The sequence below is a fragment of the Trichosurus vulpecula genome, chromosome 2, assembly GCF_011100635.1.
Source record: "Trichosurus vulpecula isolate mTriVul1 chromosome 2, mTriVul1.pri, whole genome shotgun sequence".
NCBI classification, from domain to species: domain Eukaryota; kingdom Metazoa; phylum Chordata; class Mammalia; order Diprotodontia; family Phalangeridae; genus Trichosurus; species Trichosurus vulpecula.
Genome location: NC_050574.1, coordinates 461,043,490 through 461,066,002, shown reverse-complemented (window position 1 = coordinate 461,066,002; position 22,513 = coordinate 461,043,490). Strand labels below are relative to the sequence as shown.

Genomic DNA, 22,513 nt, shown 5'->3' with positions numbered 1-22,513 from the left:
AAAGCCAGGAGGCATTTACAAGGGCTTGCCCAGATTCACGAGCCACTCTTCCAGTGAGTGAGAGCCCCAGACAAAATGCCAACTCTTGAGTTTTTATACTCTGTTCAGGGCTCAGAGGATTCACACCTAATCAGCAAAAGGGTGCGAGCCTGGGGCTTAGCACCTAGTTAGCAAAAGAGTGTGGGCCTGGGGCTCTGCACCTAGTAAGGCTTAACCAAAGGCATTTGATTACTTTAGCATTTCTAAAAGAGAAAACAGTAAAAATAAGTCCCACCTTAATTACCAATACACATTGGATATGTAGTCAGGAAAACCTGGGTTCAAATTCCACCTCAAGGCCTCAGTTTTGTAACCTGTAAAATGAGGATAACAATAATAATTACCTCAATGTGTTGTTTAGACTGCTGTCTAAAAGGGAAATCTCAAATTCTGCCTGATACTAAAATTCTTTGATTCTCTGAATTCATGTAGAATACATTCTCTGGCCTGACTATTTCTAGGCCCATATAACCTCCCAGGGTATGAGGGTGCTTGTAGGGTATGCTGGTGTCTCTTTTCTCTGCCACTGGCTTAAGCCCCAGTTCTCTGTGCTCTTCCATTGTTAAGGGACCAGTAAATAGCACTCTGCTTCCATTTAACCACTAAATATTAATTAGCTTTTCAAAAGTATATTGATCTCAAAAATATAGGTAAAATATATACATAAAATTCCCCAACACTACCAAGGCATAATTCTCTCTGCATTACCTATGTCTCAGGCAGTGGAGGGGTGGAGGACAGAATGGCTCAAAACTTAGCTCAGTTCCTACATAACATTGATGCAACCAATGTTTGGTGCACAGTTTGGTGGGACCAGTGCATTGTTTGGTGATACCAAACCTCTGATGTTAAATTTAACTGACTTGAGCAGAAAATTCAAAATATCTGATAAGTAATAAGTACTTCCTGGTCTGTTGTAGGAGGGTGGAAGGTACAGTGTGATGAGCTGGCACACCTGTAATCCCAACAACTTGATACTTAGGAAAGCAGATGAATTGCTTGAGCTCAGGTGGCCTGAGCTGCCTTGCTTATTTTCTAAACCAATCAGGTGTCTGCTATAAGTTTGCTCAGACATAGGGCACCCTTGGGAAGGGGAGGTGTAGGGGCAGCCCAGGTCAGAAGTGGGCCAGTTCATTCCTTCTGAGTCAGTCAGCTATGGGATCTGGCCTGTTAGGAGTGGGATTAGGTTGATGGGTGACCACTACATTTCCAGGCTGGGTGAAAAATCACCGAGTCTTATAGCTCTTGAGCTCCAAATAAAGGTATGTTCTAAACCTCTGTCTCATTTCACTTTTGTCTGAATGCCTTACCATTATAGGCTCTTTTTTTCTTGACTTCTCTTCATAACAATGAAGTTCACCACTCAGAAAAAGTTATAATTTATTATGGTTTATCTGAGCGGCAAGAAGGCTTATTAAGCAAAATCATAGATAAACAGTTTAAAGAACCAGAAAATTTGGATTTAATGTCTGCCTTCTTGAGCAAAAAAAAGGTCAAGAGGCAAGCACTTCACCATCTGCATGGAGTTCTCTGAGAGGGATCGTTCAGCATTTTCTAGACCCCACATCTTATTGTAATATCAAAGCTGTCCTATCTATGTTAGGTGAAGACAGCTGTGACAAGTCTTGAAGACAAGAGCATAATCCCTCTCAAACACCAGAGGTCACCGCCTCTACCTTTCTGTCTTCCTAGCCTTCATTTCACCTTCTCAGTCTCACTTAACTGGTTGTTGTGTTTGTCCTTCGTTTTTGAACTCTCAATAGAATTGACCTTCACTCTAAGCCAGGAGGGCCCAAAATACAGCCATTAAATGGAGCTCGGGCAGGGAACTGTGGTCCAGTGTCTGAGCTTCAGAGTGAACTGAGATGAAGGGAGGAAGGCAGGAAGAAATAAATCTAGCCAGTAAACCCCAACTTAAGTGGGCAGCTTCTGGCACCTTCCTTTGGAGAGGAGAAGGAGAGGGAGAGGGAGAGGACGAGGTGAGTGAAAGTCAATGGTAACTGTTTCTCTTTGGAACAGCAACCCTGAGGGTCTTCCCCTCCCAGCTTGATTTTTTTCCCTTTTTTTTCTAATTAAAGGGGACATCCCTTGACTCTCTTCTTAAAGAGGCCTATTCACTGAATGGATGTCACCTCACTCTAAGTGAGTACTTGAAAAGGCCTGAGCCTAAAAGGGCCAGGGTCTCCCATTGCATCCTGGGTCATCTCCAGTCATCCTGATGAATATCTGGTCCCTGGATCCAGATGGCGCTGGTAGAAAAAGTGAGACTGGTGACCTTGCACAGCCCTCCCTTACACAAATCCAAGTCAACTGCCAGTCATGTCATCATTTCCTTGATGTCACGGTCCTCTTCAAAAATGAAGGACAAACACAACGACAACTCAGCGGAATCCAGAGGAATGAGTGGACCGTTGTTTACCAGAGGAGCAGTGAAGTCTTGATGTTTCTAGAGGCTATCACAAACAGACGCTAGAGGCAGCATTTCTTAGACCAACTCACTCTATATATGTTTTGTTTACACATAGATGTTTGCATGTTGTCTCCCCCATTAGAGTACAAATTCCTTTTTTTAACTTTCTATCCCTTGTGCTTGGTATAGTATCTGACACATAGTCAATGCTTTATAAATATATGTTGACTGACTTCTACAAATAGAACCACCTCTAATAGACTTCTATGTAAAGAAATGTTATGTTGCTACAATAATGACAGAAATAAGATGAAATTTCCAGGGATGAAAGAATTCCTAAAATACTAATCACAATTTAGTTAGGCAGACATTAGGAGAAGGAAAGAAAACATAAAACCTTCTATCAAAAGTTAACATATTTGTGTGTGTTTGAATTAATTGATAATAATTGATATTTATGATCCAATTTAATGTTGTTTTCCTAAATGTTGTGACTTCATGGGGACTTTCTTCCCTTTTCTATCACTTTGGTTTTTTAGGTGCTTCAAGAAGACTTAGAGCAAGAACAAGTTAGAGTCAATTCTCTCACTCACATGGTGGTGGTGGTGGATGAAACTAGTGGGGACAAAGCAACTGCTGACCTGGAGAAACAGTTGCAGGTAATAGACATCTTTAATAGGATAAAATGCAAGCTGAGTATTTGGGATATTTCTAAGGTGTCCTAGAGGAATCTAAAGATCAACATCGTTTACATTGATCAAAATGTCCCATGGTAAACTATTCCTCTTCACACGCGCACACACACACACACACACACACACACACACACACACGGGTCTCATCTATAATTGAAAGAGTTCCATTTGCTGTAAGTGAACCACAAACAATGGAAAATAGTTGTTATAAATATTAGGTATGGTGGACATTCGCAAAATTACATGGCCTTTGTCCTTAAAAACTTATCATCCATTATGAGGAGGAGAAAAAATTCAATACAATAAGCCTTATATTGTTGCATATGGTTATACACTTTTGAGTATATTTTGGCTTAAACCCTATCCTCAGAAACACAGCCCATAATCATTATTTGAAGACATTCTGAATCACATTGCCAATAATTTTATAACCAAACTGTACCATGACATCACTAAATGTCACTACAGTATTTACATTTTAAGTCATTTATAGCGTCATCTCTATAAATTACATATTTTACTATCATAATATGGTGGAAATAATTCACAATATGAAGTGGCATGTGTCTGTTGAGAAAAGGTTTAGTAGTTATTTTTCTTATCAACTATATAAAAAGATTTCATTTTGTATATACTCAAGTGGCTAAAACATATTTATAGTAAGTAACCTCTGTGTAGACAGAATAATGGGTTTTTTTCTAAAAGTTTACAGAAATATTTTATAAATTAAATGTTTCATTGAAAATGCCACTCATTTCTTTTGATTTTTAAACATTATTAGTATTCTATAAATTGATATAGCAAGGAATCCTATCAAGTTAGCTTTAAATGACTTTTATCAACGTCAGATGATTTTTAGAATTTTGTTTCCTAAGAGATTTATAACCACATTTCTTAAATCTAATCTTTCCTTTTTCCACCGTGTGTGTGTGTGTGTGTGTGTGTGTGTGTGTGTGATGTCAGGGTACTTTTTAAAAAATTCTGGTGAAATGCCATTGCCTCAGTTAACTGCCTCAAGCTAATAATCTCCCATAAGTATATGTCCCTTCGATCTCTAAATGATTAAGTTGGTGAGGGGCCGAGGGCACAGCATTGCTACATCTGAATTTCATTCATATCTTTACAAAGCTTGAATGTGTAGGTATGTATATAGTATGGATAGTATATGTATATATGTATATGTGTATATTTATAGGTGTATTGAAATTTATAAACCCAGAGCCAACGAAGGATTAAATATTTTTTTCCAATGTTTCATTTTCCCTGAAAGTATGAAAAATAAATAATATTCTGTTTTATTCTAGCCAGTATAAAATTTTTAAAAGTTTCTTACTTCTAACATTGGAAATTATGGATTATTATTAATTTCCAGGTTCAGGCAGGGAATTCAGAGGCAAAATATGTGATCCATGACCACCTATTTCCTGTATCTATGAATTTGCCCTGGTTGAGCCCCAGGTTTCCCACACTTTCCTCTTTGAATCACTAATTTCTTTCAAGATTCTGCCTAAGCACCCTCTTTCATAGGTGGCCTTTCCCTGTGCCCTTACTCCTGGTGTTCATCCCTCCTAATGCCTTATATCCATTTTGTGTGTGTGTGTGTGTGTGTGTGTGTGTGTGTGTGTGTGTGTGTGAAATAGATGCTATGATATAGTTATACAGAGCTGGCCTAGAAGTCAAGAAAATATGGGTTCAAGTCTGCACCTGACACATACTGACTACATGGCTCTAGAACAGTCACCTAAACTCTCAGTAACCTGGACACATTGTACCTATAAGTACCAGAGTAATTGGCTTATCTACATTGGTAGAAATTCTCATTAAGAGTTCCTTGAACTGATGAAATAGCAGGTCATTTTAAAAAAAGATATAGATTCATATATAGAGGGATGACAGTATAAACAAGAACCTGTTAAATCAGAAAGGATATATTAAAATAAGGTTAAAGTTGAATTTGATATTATTTCCTTAATCTCACACTTGGATATAGGAAAAATGACAGCATTCTCTTAGCATTAAGGCCAAAGAATAAACCAGTAGAATTAATGGAACATATGGGAAGCTGTTCAAAATGGAATTATATAGGGGAAGCAACAAGTCTCCTGGCTCAATAAACTTGCTAAAATATAAAGTACCTGATGTAGGAACTTGAAAGTCATGAGCCAAGTCCTTTTTTCTTTTTTTCTATTTGAAGAAATCATCAGTAATGTTTGAAACAAAGGCAGATTTGCTTTGAAGAAATGAACTCATGGAATAGCTGAGTTCCCTTTGACTTTGTTAGAGAGAATGATGAAGACAGAGAAAAGATAGATGGCATTCCTAAAATGATCCAAGCAAAGGGAGAGATCTAATGGGGAGGAAGAAAACTGATATGTGAAAGGACTTGATACAGTTTATCAGGAAAATAAGAATCCCTCCTCGGACACTTAGTAGCTGTATCAACTAAATGATCTATGCCTTATTTTCTTCATCATTAAAATTAATAGGTTGGAATTGATGGCGTCTAATATCCTTTGCAGCTCTAAATCTATTTTTCTATAATGTATTTCTTAAGGAAGGGATAGAACTAAAGTATAAAAGGGAAAATTTACCAGGATTCCATTGTGGAACCATTGAGGAAAATGGGTGTGACCCAAGTTAAGTTCAGAGAATGAGCAAAAAGCCATTTTGATTAAAACTTGAGGACATTAGAAAAATAAACCAAGAGCCAAGATGGCGGCTGCTAAGCACGGACTGGAGTGAGCTCCATACCCGAGTCCCTCCAAAAACCTATAAAAATGGCTCTGAACCAATTCTAGAACGGCAGAACCCACAGAACAGCAGAGGGAAGCAGGGCTCCAGCCCAGGACAGCCCAGATGATCTCTGGGTGAGCTCTATTCCACACGGAGCTGGGAGCTGGGAGCTGGGAACGGAGTGGAGCAGAGCCCAGCCTGAGCGGCGTGAATGATCCAGACCAGAAGCCGGGCGGAGGGGGCCCTAGCGCCCTGAATGTGTGAGCTGCGGCAGTTACCAGACCCCTCGACCCACAAACACCAAAGACTGCGGAGAAGGTTAGTGGGAAAAGCTGCAGGAGTGGAAGGAGTTCGCGGTTCGGCTTCCAGCCCCGGGGGCAGCGGAGGTGGGGCAGCTACAGCTGTTGTTACTTCCGCCTCCAGGCCCACCTGGTGGGAGGAATTAAGTGGCGGATCGCAGCAGGGGTGCACAGCCTGCGGAAGATCTGAGCCCAGTCTGGACTGGGGGTCCTTGGGGAAGGAGGAGTGCGGCTCTGACAGAGCTGGCACCTCCCCCCCAAACGTAGAACATAGAACTCTGTAATCTACAAGCAGTCATACCCCACTGAAAAACTCAAGAGTCAAGTTAGTTGGTTGGGAATATGGCCAGGCAGCGAAAACGTGCCCAGATTCAGTCTCAGACTTTGGATTCTTTCTTTGGTGACAAAGAAGACCAAAACATACAGCCTAAAGAAGACAACAAAGTCATAGAGCCTACAACCAAAGCCTCCAAGAAAAACATGAACTGGCCCCAGGCCATAGAAGAACTCAAAAAGGATTTGGAAAAGCAAGTTAGAGAAGTAGAGGAAAAATTGGGAAGAGAAATAAGAAGGATGCGAGAAAACCATGAAAAACAAGTCAATGACTTGCTAAAGGAGACCCAAAAAAATACTGAAAAATACACTGAAGAAAACAACACCTTAAAAAATAGACTAACTCAAATGGCAAAAGAGCTCAAAAAGCCAATGAGGAGAAGAATGCCTTGAAAGGCAGAATTAGCCAAATGGAAAAGGAGGTCCAAAAGACCACTGAAGAAAATACTACTTTAAAAATCAGATTGGAGCAAGTGGAAGCTAGTGACTTTATGAGAAATCAGGATATTATAAAACAGAACCAGAGGAATGAAAAAATGGAAGACAATGTGAAATATCTCCTTGGAAAAACCACTGACCTGGAAAATAGATCCAGGAGAGATAATTTAAAAATAATTGGACTACCTGAAAGCCATGATCAAAAAAAGAGCCTAGATACCATCTTTCAGGAAATTATCAAGGAGAACTGCCCTGATATTCTAGAGCCACGGGGCAAAATAGAAATTGAAAGAATCCATCGATCGCCTCCTCAAATAGATCCCAAAAAGAAATCTCCTAGGAATATTGTTGCCAAATTCCAGAACTCCCAGATCAAGGAGAAAATACTGCAAGCAGCCAGAAAGAAGCAATTTGAGTATTGTGGAAACCCAATCAGAATAACCCATGATCTGGCAGCTTCTACATTAAGAGATCGAAGGGCTTGGAATGCGATATTCCGGAGGTCAATGGAGCTAGGATTAAAACCTAGAATCACCTACCCAGCAAAACTGAGTATCATGTTCCAAGGCAAAATATGGACTTTCAATAAAATAGAGGACTTTCAAGCTTTCTCAGTGAAAAGACCAGAACTGAATAGAAAATTTGACTTTCAAACACAAGAATCAAGAGAAGCATGAAAAGGTAATCAAGAAACGGAAATTGCAAGGGACTTACTAAAGTTGAACTGTTTTGTTTACATTCCTACATGGAAAGATGATGAGTATGATTCATGAGACCTCAGTATTAGGGTAGTTGAAGGGAATATGCATATATATATATATATATATATATATATATATATGTATATATATATATGTTTATGTATATATATAAGTGAATGTGTATGTATGTATGTATCTATGTGTATATGTATGTATGTGTATGTATGTGCATATATATATGTAAAAGAGAGAGAGCAGACACAGGGTGAGTTGAGGTTGAAGGGAAGATAGCTAAAAGAAATAAAATGAAATTAAGGGATGAGAAAGTAACATACTGAGAGAGGGAGATAGGGAGAGATAGAATGGGGTGGATTATCTCGCATAAAGATGGCAAGAGGAAGCAGTTCTATGGGAGGAGGGGAGAGGGCAGGTGAGGGGGGAATGAGTGAACCTTGCTGCCATCAGATTTGGCCTGAGGGGGAATACCATACATACTCAGTTGGGTATCTTACCCCACAGGAAAGAAGGGGGAGGAAGATAAAAAAAAAATAAAAGGCGGGGGGATGATGGAGTGGAGGGCAGATGGGGGTGGAGGTAATCAAAACAAACACTTTGGAAAGGGGACAGGGTCAAGGGAGAAAATTCAATAAAGCGGGATGGGTTGGGAAGGAGCAAAATGTAGTTAGCCTTTCACAACATGAGTATTGTGGAAGGGTTATACATAATAATACATGTGTGGCCTAGGTTGAATTGCTCAACTTCCTAGGGAGGGTGGGTGGGAAGGGAAGAGGGAAGGGAATTTGGAACTCAAAGTTTTAAAATCAGATGTTCAAAAACAAAATAAGTTTTTGTATGCAACTAAAAAATAAGATACGCAGGCAATGGGGCGTAGAAATTTATCTTGCCCTACAAGAAAGGAAGGGAAAAGGGGATGAGAGGGGACGGGGGTGATAGAGGGGAGGGCTGACTGGGGAACAGGGCAACCAGAATATAAGCCATCTTGGAGTGGGGGGGGAGTGCAGAAATGGGGAGAAAATTTGTAATTCAAACTGTTGTGAAAATCAATGCTGAAAACCAAATATGTTAAATAAATAAATTGCATTTAAAAAAAAAAAAAAAGAAAAATAAACCAAAGGTCTGGACAGGAGAGAGAGAGACACACACGGTGAGCGAGAGCATATCTATGAATAGTTCTCTCCCCCAAAGACAACTGGAGGTAACCTTTATAGGGAGATAGAGAATAAGACCTGAAGTTGGGAAGCCCTGAGTTCAAATCCAGTCTCATGCATTTAGTAGCTGTGTAACCCTGGACAAGTCACTTAATTTCTGTTTGTCTCAGTTTCTTCATCTGTAGAATGGACATAATAAGTGCTTACTACAGTGTTGTATACATAGTAAACAATAAATAAATGTTAGTTATTTATAATTAGTTATTATTATTATTACCAAAGAATTCTTAAACAAGGAAAATGTCATAATAAGTTAAAATACAGTTCTGAGTTAACATTCTGGAACAAAAAATCATTACTCAGTTCGTTCTCTGACCATTGCCCTGAAAGATTGCAAGGGTCTCTTTTTAGCAATCAATATCTCGGTCTTTTCTGAATGGAGAAAGATGGGTCCTAGGGCCAATTTCCTCAGGGGATGGAGAAAGAGGTGACTGCCCTTTGATGCACAATCACTTCTGAAAGGTAGAGAAGTCAAGGATCTTCATAAGACTTGAGGTAATCAGTTAAAGTTTGGGTTCTACCCTTAATCCATTTCTCTAAGAAAGGCCTTTCTCTTCCCCTCCCCACCACTTTCAACCTATTTCCTATCTTTCTAAGTGGACAAGTCTAGAAAGTTTGGTGGGACTTGAGGAATATTATTTCTTATTATTTCCAGAGAAGCTGAAGAGAGGCCCTTTATTGTGCTTCCACATCATCTGTGCCCCCTCCTTGCTTCACTGAATGGCCATTGTTCTGAAGAGCTAAGTAACCAATTAATAATTGCTAGTAGGTATGAAATGCTTATTATCAATGGATAGATTAAACAGCAACTAAATTCACAAGAATCTGGTTTATAGGAAGGCCATACATTATTTGCAATGTGACGTATACCTCATATTGTACCCTGGGATTTTGGGCACACTTTTCTTTCTTTTCATCAATATGTGCAGTCAAATTAAATTCAGCCAAAAGAACTACCCATTAAAAAGCCTCACTATTGAGCACCTTTGAAGTAGAAGCTAGTTTATAGATGATGGAAAGAAAACATAAAAGAGAAAAATAGAAATTCAACATCTTTAGCAATTATATTTATATTTCCTGATATCTAAAACTAACTTAATAGATGTGGAAATACAAAACAGTGGGCCTCAATATTTGAGAAAACATATTTGATGTATCATTATCAGATAGTTTTGCATATAATTTTTGCTAGATGAATATGTAGAGGACAAAACATAGGAAGGATAGTCTTTCTCTAATGTGATCTGGAAATATCAGAAACATTTGTAGAAACAGTAAGAAAATACCCAGTAGTCTGGTTAACCGAACTGAAATGTCCTCTTATTAAACATTTCATTGACTATGTGAGCACATAAATATGTATATACATATATATGTATACATATGTGTATGTATATATGTGTGTACACACACACATACACACATACACACAGATTTATGAAAAATAATTAGGGCCGGTGTTAATAGGAAAAAGAAATTGGGAGGAAGGGAAAACCTATTATCAAGATGCTAATGCTCTTCACTTTTGGGCAAAAGTAGGAAATGTTCAGATGTTTCTTTCCAATTCTTTGCCTTCTATTTACCTAATAGACAAATTTATGAAAGGTGAGGGGCAAAACCAGCAGTGATCTTTAAAACGGTTGTAAATATTTTCACCAAGGCAAGGGACAGAAATGGTGCCAGGAAATTACACTGGAGCAAATCACATGTAAGTGTGGAGTGTGAATGGGAGCACAGCAGATTTTGATGTACAGACTCTTTAACAGTTTCCAGGAAACCAACTGACAAAATTCATGGTCTGCTAACTTCTGTGTAACTATTTTTTTTCCTCACATGGATTACACGCCAGCCCCAACACATTGACCAGTCTTTCAGTTTGGCAGCAGGTTCTTATGCCACTCCAATCCTCCAGAAGCATTCAGCACACTGCAATGAAAGACTTGGAAAAGCAAAATAAAGACCATCTGGTTTGCCTGTGGTAGAAGTTGCTGCATAACACCTCTTTAGAATGTGGTTTACCACTAAGTATCAGGGTCAGGATTAATGGTAACTGAGGGTGTTCCAGTGTAGCTTAAAGTAGCTACAAAGGATATCTTCTGTGTTTGTTTGTTTTTTTTTTTTTTAACAAGCTCAAATTTGTTTAATTAGGGTCTCTGTAGGAGTGATAGGATCACTACCTAACAGGATTTCCCCTTCCCTTTGCAACATGGATTAGGCCTAGGTTTGTTTTTGGTTTTGTTTTTGGTTTGTTTTTTGTTTTCCCCTGAAAGACAACAAAACTTTCCTCAGGAATTGAGTGACAGAAGGAGGGACTTCCTGATGCTCTTTGGCCATAATGATTTGGCTTTCTGGTATAAGTGCGTAAAGAGGCCCTCCCACATGGAATTGGAGTTAGGCTTGTCAGATATCCCAAGTCCCCAAAAGTTCCCACTCCCTGCCCTGCTAACAAAAATTTATTCTGCATGGCACAGTCTACCCAACCTAAGCGATTCACTATCCTCATTAGATTCTATGATAATACATAAAAAACCTCCTTTTGTTAACTATTAAATGACATATCACTGCTTTATTTCTCTGAACTTGAAATAAGAGGGAAACAGCCCCAACTTAACAGAAAAGAACAATAAAGTAAATTTTAAAAATTCAGTTTCAAATGGTCTATGTAACCTTTTTACCATTTTTTGAAGTAAAACCCACATTCTAGAAACTAGAAGTACAGTTTTCTAAAGTAAGCCATTATACATCATGTTTCTAATGTATTTGATGATATAATGTTTCCAAGAGGTAGTGTGGCATACTAAAGGATCATTCTCCAAGACAGCAAAACCTGAGTTAAAATCCTACCTTTGATATGGCCTGGCTGTATGACATTGGGTTACTTAGTTTCTTAGTACCCAAGCAACACTATATATATATATATTTTTAATTTTAATTTTTTGATTTAGTGTTTTATTTTCCTCAGTTACATGTAAAAATATTTTTAAAATTTTAAAATTCATTTTTAAAACTTTAAGTTCCAAATTCTCTCCCCTCCTCCCTACATACCTCACCCTCATTGAGAAGGCAAGCAATTAGATATAGGTTATACATGTGTAGTTATACAAAACGTATCTATAACAGTCATGTTTCAAAAGAAAACATAGAGAAAAAACTTCAAGAAAAATAAAGTAAAAACAAGTATGATTCAATCTGTATTCAGACACCATCAGTTCTTTCTCTAGGAATGGATAGCATTTATCATCATAAGTCTTTCCAAGTTGTCTTGGATTGTTGTATTGCTGAGAATAGCTAAGTCATTCACAGCTGATCATCCTACAATATTGCTGTTACTTTGTACACAGTATATTTTACTTTGCATCAGTGTGTGCAAGTCTTTCCAGCTTTTTCTGAGAGTATCTTGCTCATCATTTCATACAGTATAATAGTATTCTATCATAATAATCACATACCACAACCTGTTCAGCCATTCCCCAATTGATGGGCATCCCCTCAATTTCTAATTCTTTGCCCCAGAAAAGAGCTGCTATAAATACTTTTGTACTATAGATCCCTTTCCTTTTTGTTTTTCTATCTCTTTTGGGATACAAATCTAGTAGTGGTACTGCTAGGTCAAAGGGCATGCATGGTTTTATAGTCCTTTGAATATAGTTCCAAATTGTTCTACAGAATGGCTTAATCAGTTCACAACTTCACCAACAATGCATTAAAGTCACATTTTTTCCCAGATCCCCTCCACCATTTATCACTTACTTTTTCTGTCCTGTTAGCCGATATGATAGGTATGAGGCAGCACCTCAGAATGGTTTTAATTTGTATTTCATTTATCAGTTGGGGAATGGCTCACACTTTCATAAATTTGATTCAGCTCTCTATATGTTTGAGAAATGAGGCCTTCATCAGAGAAAACTGCTTGAAATTTTTCTTCATAGTTACTACTGCTAACTGTGTTTCCCTCCCATTTATTCTTTTCTCTCTCCTTTCACCCTGTCCCTCCTCAAAATTTTGCTTCTGACTACCCCCTCCACCAATCTGCCCCCCCTTCTTATCACCCCCTCTTCTCTTATACCCTTACACTCCTACTTTCCTGTAGGATAAGATAGATTTCTATACCCAATTGATTGTGTATATTATACTCTCTCTGAGCCAATTCTGATTAGAGTAAGGTTCACTCAGTCTCCCTCACCTTCTCCCTCTTCCCCCCCACTGTAAAAGCTTTTTCTTACCTCTTTGATGTGAGAATTATCCCATTCTACCTCTCCCTTTCTCTTTCTCCAAGCACATGCCTCTCTCACCCTTTAATTTTGTTTTTTAGATATCATCCCTTCATGCTCAACTCACACTTGTACCTTCTGTCTATATATACTCCTTCTAACTACCCTAATAATGAGAAATGTCTCATGAGTTACAAATATCATCTTCTCATGTAGGAATGTAAACAATTTAACCTTATTAAGTCCTTTATGATTTCCTTTTTCTGTTTGCCTTTTAGTGTTTTTCTTGAGTCTTGTATTTGAAAGTCAGATTTTCTATACAGTTATTGTCTTTTCATCAGGAATGCTTGAAAATTCTCTATTTCATTGAATATCCATTTTTCCCCTGAAGGATTATACTCCGTTTTCCTGGGCAGGTGATTCTTGGTTGTAATTCTAGCTCATTTGCCCTCTGGAATATCATATTCCAAGCCCTCTTATCCTCTAATATAGAAGTTGCAAAATCTTGTATTATCCTGACTGTAGCTCCACTTGAATTGTTTCTTTTTTCCTACTTCTAATATTTTCTCCTTGACCTGGGAGCTCTGGAATTTGGCTATCATATTCCTGGAAGTTTTCATTTTGAATTTCTTTCAGTAGTGAGTTCTTTCAGTGAATTCTTTCAATTTCTATTTTACCCTCTGGTTCTAGAATATCGGGGCAGTTGTCTTTGATAATTTCTTGAAATATGGTATCTGGGCTCTTATTTTGATCATGGCTTTCAGGTAGTCCAATAGCAGTTAAATTATCTCTCCTGGATCTATTTTCCGGGTCAGTTGTTTTTCCAATGAGATATTCCTCATTGTTTTCAATTTTTTTATTCTTTTGATTTTGTTTTGTTGTTTCTTGATTTCTCATAAAGTCATTAGCTTCTATTTACTTCATGCTGATGTTTAAGGAATTATTTTCTTCAGTGAGCTTTTGGTCCTCCTTTTCCATTTGGACAATTCTTCTTTTTAAGGTATTCTTCTCCTCATTGGCATTTTGGACGTCTTTTACCATTTGGGTCTAGTCTGGTTTTTAAGGTATTATTTTCTTCACTATTTTTTGTGTCTCCTTTACCAAGCTGTTAACTCTTTTTTCATGATTTTCTTTTATCACTCTCATTTCTCTTCTTAATTTTTCCTCCACCTCTCTTACTGGATTTTCAAAATTCTTTTTGAGCTCTTTCTTGGCCTGAGACCAATTTATATTTTTTTCTTGGAGGCTTTGAAAGTAGGAGCTTTTCTTCTTCTGAGTGTGTATTTTGATCTTTCTTGTTACCATAGTAACTTTCTGTAGACACAGGTTTTTTTTTTTTTCTGTTGTTTGTTCATTTTCCTAGCCTATTACTTGACTTTTAACCCTTTTCTAAAGTAAGGCTCTGCTTCCAGGGTGGAGGGCTTACTGTCTCAAGCTTCAGGGGTTTTGTGCAATTGTTTTCAGAGTTATTTCTAGGGACCTGTAAATTTTCTGTTCTTCCAAGATGGAATGATCTAAAGAGAGATGTTTACTACTCTCCTGCCTGTGCTGTGGTCTGTAAGTACTCTTTTTTGTCAGAATTTATTCTACAAGCACTTTTTTTGCCCTGGAACTGGGAGAAGGGTCGCCTCTCCACTGTGGCTACAAGCTCTGCTGTGCTAGTGCTCCTCCTCACTCTGGGGCTGCCACCCAGGCCTGCAACCCTGATCCAAGTATAGGCAAAGCAACAGAGTCCTGCCTCAATGCTATCAAAAAAGACCCCTGTAATCTCTTTCTGACCAGTTGTTCCAACTCCCTTACTATCTGTGGGCTGTTCCAGAAGCAGCCACAGCCTCAGCTACTGCTAATACAGTCACTTCCAAGGCCTGTTCCTGGTTTGCTGGGGCTGTCCTGGGCCAGCCTGGGCTGGAATGTGCTCCACTCACAGCCAGGTGCAGCGTACCTTTTCTGCTGATCTTCTAGATTGTCTTTGGCATCTGTGGGCCAAGGGCTCTGGAAAGCACCCTGCTGCCACTGATTGTCACCCTGAAGCCTGCTCTGGGTTTGTGGGTGCCTGACCTACACTGGCGGGGCCTGTGCTGGACTGCTTTCCTCTCTCACTCTGGTGCAAAAGACCTTTCCTGCAAACTTCCAAATTTTCATGAGCTGGAAAAATGTTTCATTATGGATTGTTGTGGGTTCTGCTGCTCTATAATTTGTTTAGAGTCATTATTTGAAAGCATTTGGAGGGGTTTGGGGGAGAGCTCAGGTGAATCTTTGCCTTTACTCCACCATCTTGCCTCTGCCTCCTGCATGCCTCTTTCATGTGAAAAGAATTTCCCCATTCTATCTCTCCCTTACCTCTTCTCCCAGTGTGTCCTTCTTTGTTACCCTTTCATTTTTTGTTGTGATCATTCCCACATGCTCAAGTCACATCCATGCCCTTTGTCTATGTAAACTTCTTTTAACTGACCTAATAATTATAAAGTATTTAGTATTTTTAATGCCTTTTTTTTACCAAGGTATTGATTTTCTTTTCATAATTTTCTTGCATCATTCTCATTTCCCCTCATATTTTTCCTTTACCATTCTTATTTTTTTCTTTAATGCTTCCAGGAATTTATGTTATGCTTGGCTCTAATTAACATTTTTCTTTTAAACTTTATAACTGTCTTCATATTGTTTTTTCTTCTGAGTCTATCTCAGTCTTCTTTCTTGCTACCATATTAGTTTTTCAAGTTGACTTTTTTTTTGTTTTTGTTTGCTCATTTTTCCAATCTATTTCTTGACTTTGAACTTTATGTTAAATTTGTGCTCTTCTCATCTGTGCAAGGGGAAACCCTGTCTCAAGCTTCAGGCTTTTTTGTCCTGCTGTTTTCAGTGCTAGTTCTGGGTGTCAGACAAAAGGCACCAAGTACTACCTGGTGAAGGGCAGCACCAGAGACACAGACACAGGTGGAACTAGGATTCAAATAGTACCTAGATAGCTCTAGTCCCACCCAGTATCCAGACAATCTTCCCCCAAACTACGGTAGGAGGCTAGACCAGACACTTCAAAAAATGGGGCCTAGTCTTCACCACCACTCAAAACTAAGTAGAACCTCTACACTATCCACAAGGAGAACAGAGTTTGACCCAAATATAGGCCCCAAGCTCTGAAATTATGTGAGTAAAAAGAAGAAAATTTCAAACACAATTAAGAAATACCTTGGACCGAGAGATATTCAAGAAGTGAACCCAAAAGAAAAAAACAGTAACTCCACAACAACTCAAAAAAAAATCCCCCATCCACAAGAACTATAAGAGTACTTAAAAGAAGTATTTAGAAGAAATGAAGTAAGAGATACAACACTGAAAATGCAGAGAGAAAAGAATGTAAGAAGAATTAATACCTTATGAGAACCTCATTCAAGAAGGAATGTGCTGGAAAGTGGAATGGCCAAAACACAGGCCTACAGTTCATGTGGTTCTGCGACCATTTTTTAAGGCTTAGATTTATCTGCTCATATAATGAAAGTAAGAATAAAATAATTTTTTTGTTTGTTTCCATTGACCAATAAGTAGTGAGTCTATAACAAGAGAAGACAGGATTATAAGATATAACTAGACTTTGAAGAATACAAGCTAAGTTATACTTTAGAAACCATCTATTCCAACAACTTCATGTTATAGAAAATTTGTATTAACTATCAACATTTAGGGAGAACTTTGTTTAAATGGAGTAATTGGATTTCAGAACATTCATATTATTGGGGGAATGACTATTGAAAATGATTATCTATGTCTATCTGGTTTTCAGATGTAACCTGTCATCCAGACATGGACCAGGTCTGATCTGAGGACTGACCCAAAAGAGTTAATTTCTCCTTTGTTTTGTTTTATATTACTGCCTGGAATTTATTCTGGGAAATCTTCAAGTAATTTCTAGGTGTGTACAAATGTGTTTAACAGGATTCCCAGCTTGTTATAAGTACTCAGGGAAACGAATGGGTATCAGATAAAGGAGAGACTTTACTTCCCATGAAGAAAATGTACAATACACAAAAAAATTCAAGGAACCCTTAAACAGATGAAGGAAATGTATGATGCATTCCTGTTAGCACATAAGCTCCCCTCAGAAGAGAAATGAGTTGCAGGTCTGGTACCCTGCTATTCCATGTGAATTTTTCTCCTTCTCACATATTAATAAACTGCCTTTTAGAGTCATAATGCCAACTTATGCTTTGGATTCACCCCATCCAGCCAGAAGGTATAGTCAATATACATTTTTTTTCTACTAGAGGGCTACCTCTTTTCTATTAGACCTGACTTTCCCAATAACTCACTTTAATAGTGAGGGATGAGGAGGTACCAGTCTTTGCTCCCTCATGCTTCAATCCCTTTAAACTCCTTTAGCTGGGAGGCCACGTTGTTGATATTTCCATAGCATCACAGAATTACATAATTTTTAAAGATAGAATGGACCTCACAGACTACCTATTCTAACCCTTGCCAAAAAGAATTCCCCAGCATAATTTCCCACACAAGTGGTTATCTAGACTGTTAAAATACCACTAATGACAGAAACATATCACTTCACAAGGTCACCTGTTCTGTTTTTGACCAACCCTAATTGCTAGGAAGTTGTCCCCTATATCCAGATTAAATTAGGTTTTTTGCAGCTTATACCTATTGCTCCAAGTTCTGCCATCTGGAGCCAAGCAGAACAATTGTAATCACTCTTTAATAAGACATCCCTTCAAATACTTATCAAGAAGAAATAACTTGTGACAAGTTTCCTGCTGTGAGACCTCATTTGGAGTTGTTTTTGTTGCAAGGTGATAATGGGCATATCTGCTCCTTATAGGGAGAGAAGTAAACTCAATAAATTGGACAACTCAAAAGGAGATAGGGGAATTTGCTGAACAACTCCCATCATGCAAGCAAGAGTAGAGTGATAACAATCTATTAGTGTGTCAGTGAAAATGATTTATTAAATTCTTATTTTGGGCCAAGCTCTGGGCTTAGGACTGGAGATACAGAAGATGGCAAAAACAGTCCCTTTCCTCAAGGAGTTCATATTCTAATGGGAGTGTCAACATGTAAATAACTAGGCACACGCGCGCGCGCGCACGTGTGTGTGTGTGTGTGTGTGTGTGTGTGTGTGTCTGTAGGGAGGGAGGTAGAGAGAGAAAAAATGGATATATGAAGAGATAAGACTGAGAGAATGGAAGGTGATTTCAGATACTAAGCTAGAAAGGAAGGTTGGAGCCAGAAAAGACTTTCTGTAGAAGGTGGGACTGAACTGAGTCCTGAAGGGAAACTGAGGTGGCATTGAAGAGGGAGAACACTAAATATGACAAAAATCAATGCAAAGGAATGATCATGGAGTATGTGGAGGGAAGGGAAACGCAAAGAAAAAAAGAAAGCAAGGAAAGGGCCAAATTATAAAAATATGGGAACCTCTGGGTAATTATAAGCATGTTTAACTATTAATTATCAATCTCCTGTTCAAAGCTCATCCCTTCATGAGCCTTAATAGAACAAAGACCAAATGATTTTTGGCACTTTAGGCTTTTTTTTCTCCTATTCTCTATATGGTATTTTGTCAAATCTATTTTCTCTTTTAGGAAAAGTGGCCATTTTGTCTATGCAATTTATGCATAAAGGAGAATTTATGTGACCATTGGCTTAATGGATCTTAACATAATTTATTTTCATTTACTCCCTGGGGAAATTTGGATTTTAAAAAATGGCAAATCTTATTTGTAGTGCCTAGTTACCTTGTTTTTTTTTTTCAGGGAGTAATTAAACAAAGAAGGTAGGTGGGATTCAGGATATAGCATCTGATTTCCTATAGGCCTAAGTCCCGATTGAGAGAGTCAATTAATAATAGGGGAAAATGGGCCTACAGGTTTTGTGTTTTTAGCAGGTGAAGCTGAGGTCAGGGTTTGGGGTTGTTAGGCCAAACCAGCAGGAAGAAACAAGGTCTAGATTTCCATTGGTGAGGTGGGATGGGTGGGCTTCAAGGATCCAGAGGAGTCAGAAGCAAAGCTAGGCTCCCGGAAGGCTAAGGGGATAGGGCAGAAAGAGGACAAGATCTGGTTGGGAAAACAAGAAATAATGTTTTAGAATCTGATAGCAGTCCTCCTTTCCTTACAACAGGTATATGAATATTGGTCTTCAGACAAGCGGTGCTTGTATCTGCTCTGATTCTAAGCACCGTGCTTTCTCTAAGTGGACAAGTAGCAACAGTAGGTACTGTTCTCCAGAGTAAGGCTAGGCATTTCGGGGACTGTCAGTAACTGCAACAAACACCAGCTCCCTGCATCTCTAAGTTAGTGGTATAAACCTCAAATGGATCTCAGAAGGCCACATATTGATTAGAAAACCCCATTTTAACATTATCTATGTTGCATTTTTATTTTGGTAAACATTTACCAATTATATTTTAATCTAGTTTGCTGCACTTGGACTGTGAGTTTGGTCACCGACAATTGGTATCAGATCATACCTCTCCATTCTTTGCCTCTTGTATTACATTGCATCTCCCTTCCATTAAGACAAGGTGATAGCTACATTAATATATTTGTTTTAAAAGGTAAAATGGAAATAAACTGAGCTCCTATGCAGTGCAAAAAAGGATAGAAGTAGAAAATCTAAAAAAGAAAATGAGAATCAAGAGTTACTGGAAAACCACACATTCTGTCCTATGGTAATTCACTTTCCCATCACCAGATTTGGGGCTTAAAGTGACCATTGATCCACTCAACCTTCTCAGAGTTGATATATTGGGGTTCCAATGAGGGATATATAGATGGAACCCCAACTGAGGTTCCAATTTGACTATGAAACAGCAAAGGTGTTTCACCTCCCTAGACTTCAAAGCTTCCTAGCTTTGCTAAGGGCTCTGCTGTACTAAGAGATTTTCAGAAGCTGCAGTGTGTTTCACGAAGGTAACTGGGAGAAAAGCACATTGTAGTTAACGTAATGCATTCATTGCTTTACAAGGCATTAAGCACCAGGACCAGGTAGAAGCCTCAAGGAATTTAGAATCTGTGAGACAGAACAACAGGTAACAGTAAAAACACTGGGCTCAACAGAACCTCCTCCTTTTCACACTCAGCATCACAAGATAGGCCGTCATTTTTGTTATGCCCCTTAGGTTTTCAATTTTTGTTTCCTCGTATCCCAGTTGACTAGCTGGGTGGGAGCTAGAGAGAGCAAAGTTTATTATGCTGCCATGGAACATTAAATAATAGCCCACAAATAATGGAAGTGACAACAATAGAGTCTTCTTGGATTTATTCATTAGCATTTTATAAACTCATAAAAATCAATAATATATGAAACTGACTGAATCAGGAGACATAAAAATATGTCTCTCAAAATTAGAGGCTCTCACAACATTTTTAGCATAATCACCAAAGTAAAATTTATCCTAACTAATCAAGCAGTCATAATGATCCTTCGAAATATAATCCTTGTGAATATTATGTCTTGAATCTCTGTGAATCTATAGCTTAAAAATATGTATATAGCTATTTGGTCTTCCCTCTATGAACCCTTTGAGGTTCAGTTTTGAATTATGGGTGTTATTCACCTCTCTTGGCTCATTTGTCACCAACCCAATCCAAGAATTGAAAACTTCTGAACATTGTTTAAGCCTGTATTTTTATTCAAAATCATCACACTAACAAACAAAAGGCAAACAACAGCCTTCAAACAGTAAACATTTCTTTGAGACAGACTGGAATATTAAGGTATCAGTATCAGCCATGTTTCTGAGTGAGTGACATATGGTGTCCTTCCCATTCACTTTCCATTCTCCATCTAAGAATAGTTTTGGATCTAAGCTTCCATTTCAGGAATGAAAGTATGGGCTTAATCAATCCCTCTCTATATAGCTGGGAAGTAATCCTGGATACTCATGAAGCTGAAGAAATCAGAGAAGGGCCATACATGTGTCTAGGATTGCCTCTTCAGCTCCTGCACCCATTCTAACTTTGTGTAGCTCTTTTTCTTCATGGCTTCTAGTCAATGCCATGTCTAAGCAGGTTTCCACTCCCCAAACTCCCTACTTGGATGTTTCCTCTCAGACACTTTTGGGGAAAGGAAATAGTCTGCCCTGGTGGTTTCACTTCAAACACTGGTACGGAAGGCTATTCAATCTCAGCCTGAACCTGAAGCAGGGATATCTCCTTCCCCTGGCAAAGGCATTTCAGCCTGCCAATGATCTGAGGGCTTATCTAGTGCAAAGCTAGCATCTGAGGAAACATTCTAACCCAAGTTAGAGTTCTTTCTGGCAGATTGAAAAACAGAAAGAATAGAAACTGATTTCATGAGTTTCATACCTACACAGAACCAAAATTGATGTCTCAGAGAGCAGAGGATTGTTTAATTTCATTACTTCACATAGTAATGGGGACTTGATTTCTTTCTAGAATGTTTTTTCTCTTAAATTTATCTCATTTCAGAAGTAGTTTGTAAGGCTTCAGAGAGAGATGATAGTCTATAATCATGTAAACACAACCAAAATTGGAATCAGATTACTTCCAAAAGATCCATTAGACTAGATGCTCATAAAAGATTCTCTATTTTTGTTTTTTTTTTTTAATTTTGGGCCATAGGTGATTGGATGAAATTTTTTTTTTTCTTTTAGTTCACCAGTAGATCTTTTATTTTTTTTTTTAAATGCAATTTATTTCTTTAACATATTTGGTTTTCAGCATTGATTTTCACAACAGTTTGAATTACAAATTTTCTCCCCATTTCTGCCCTCCCCCCCCACTCCAAGATGGCGTATATTCTGGTTGCCCTGTTCCCCAGTCAGCCCTCCCCTCTATCACCCCCCTCCCCTCTCATCCCCTTTTCCCTTCCTTTCTTGTAGGGCAAGATAAATTTCTATTCCCCATTGCCTGTGTATCTTATTTTTTAGTTGCATACAAAAAGTTTTTTTGTTTTTGAACATCTGATTTTAAAACTTTGAGTTCCAAATTCCCTTCCCTCTTCCCTTCCCACCCACCCTCCCTAAGAAGTTGAGCAATTCAACCTAGGCCACACATGTATTATTATGTATAACCCTTCCACAATACTCATGTTGTGAAAGGCTAACTACATTTTGCTCCTTCCCAACCCATCCCGCTTTATTGAATTTTCTCCCTTGACCCTGTCCCCTTTCCAAAGTGTTTGTTTTGATTACCTCCACCCCCATCTGTCCTCCACTCCATCATCCCCCCACCTTTATTTTTTTTTATCTTCCTCCCTCTTCTTTCCTGTGGGGTAAGATACCCAACTGAGTATGTATGGTATTCCCCCTCAGGCCAAATCTGATGAGAGCAAGGTTCACTCATTCCCCCCTCACCTGCCCTCTCCCCTCCTCCCAAAGAACTGCTTCCTCTTGCCACCTTTATGCGAGATAATCCACCCCATTCTATCTCTCCCTATCTCCCTCTCTCAGTATGTTA

General features: G+C 38.5%; 1 protein-coding gene across 6 annotated transcripts in view; it reads left to right on the top strand.

Moving 5' to 3' along the window:
* The window catches only part of DMD (dystrophin), a 1,925,924-nt gene that overhangs the window by 257,150 nt on the left and 1,646,261 nt on the right, over positions 1-22,513 (top strand). For all 6 annotated transcript variants that reach the window (XM_036747778.1, XM_036747779.1, XM_036747772.1 and 3 more), the window contains one exon: positions 2,989-3,108. In XM_036747778.1, coding sequence (XP_036603673.1) covers positions 2,989-3,108 — 120 coding nt within the window. The remainder of the gene's footprint in view (positions 1-2,988; positions 3,109-22,513) is intronic.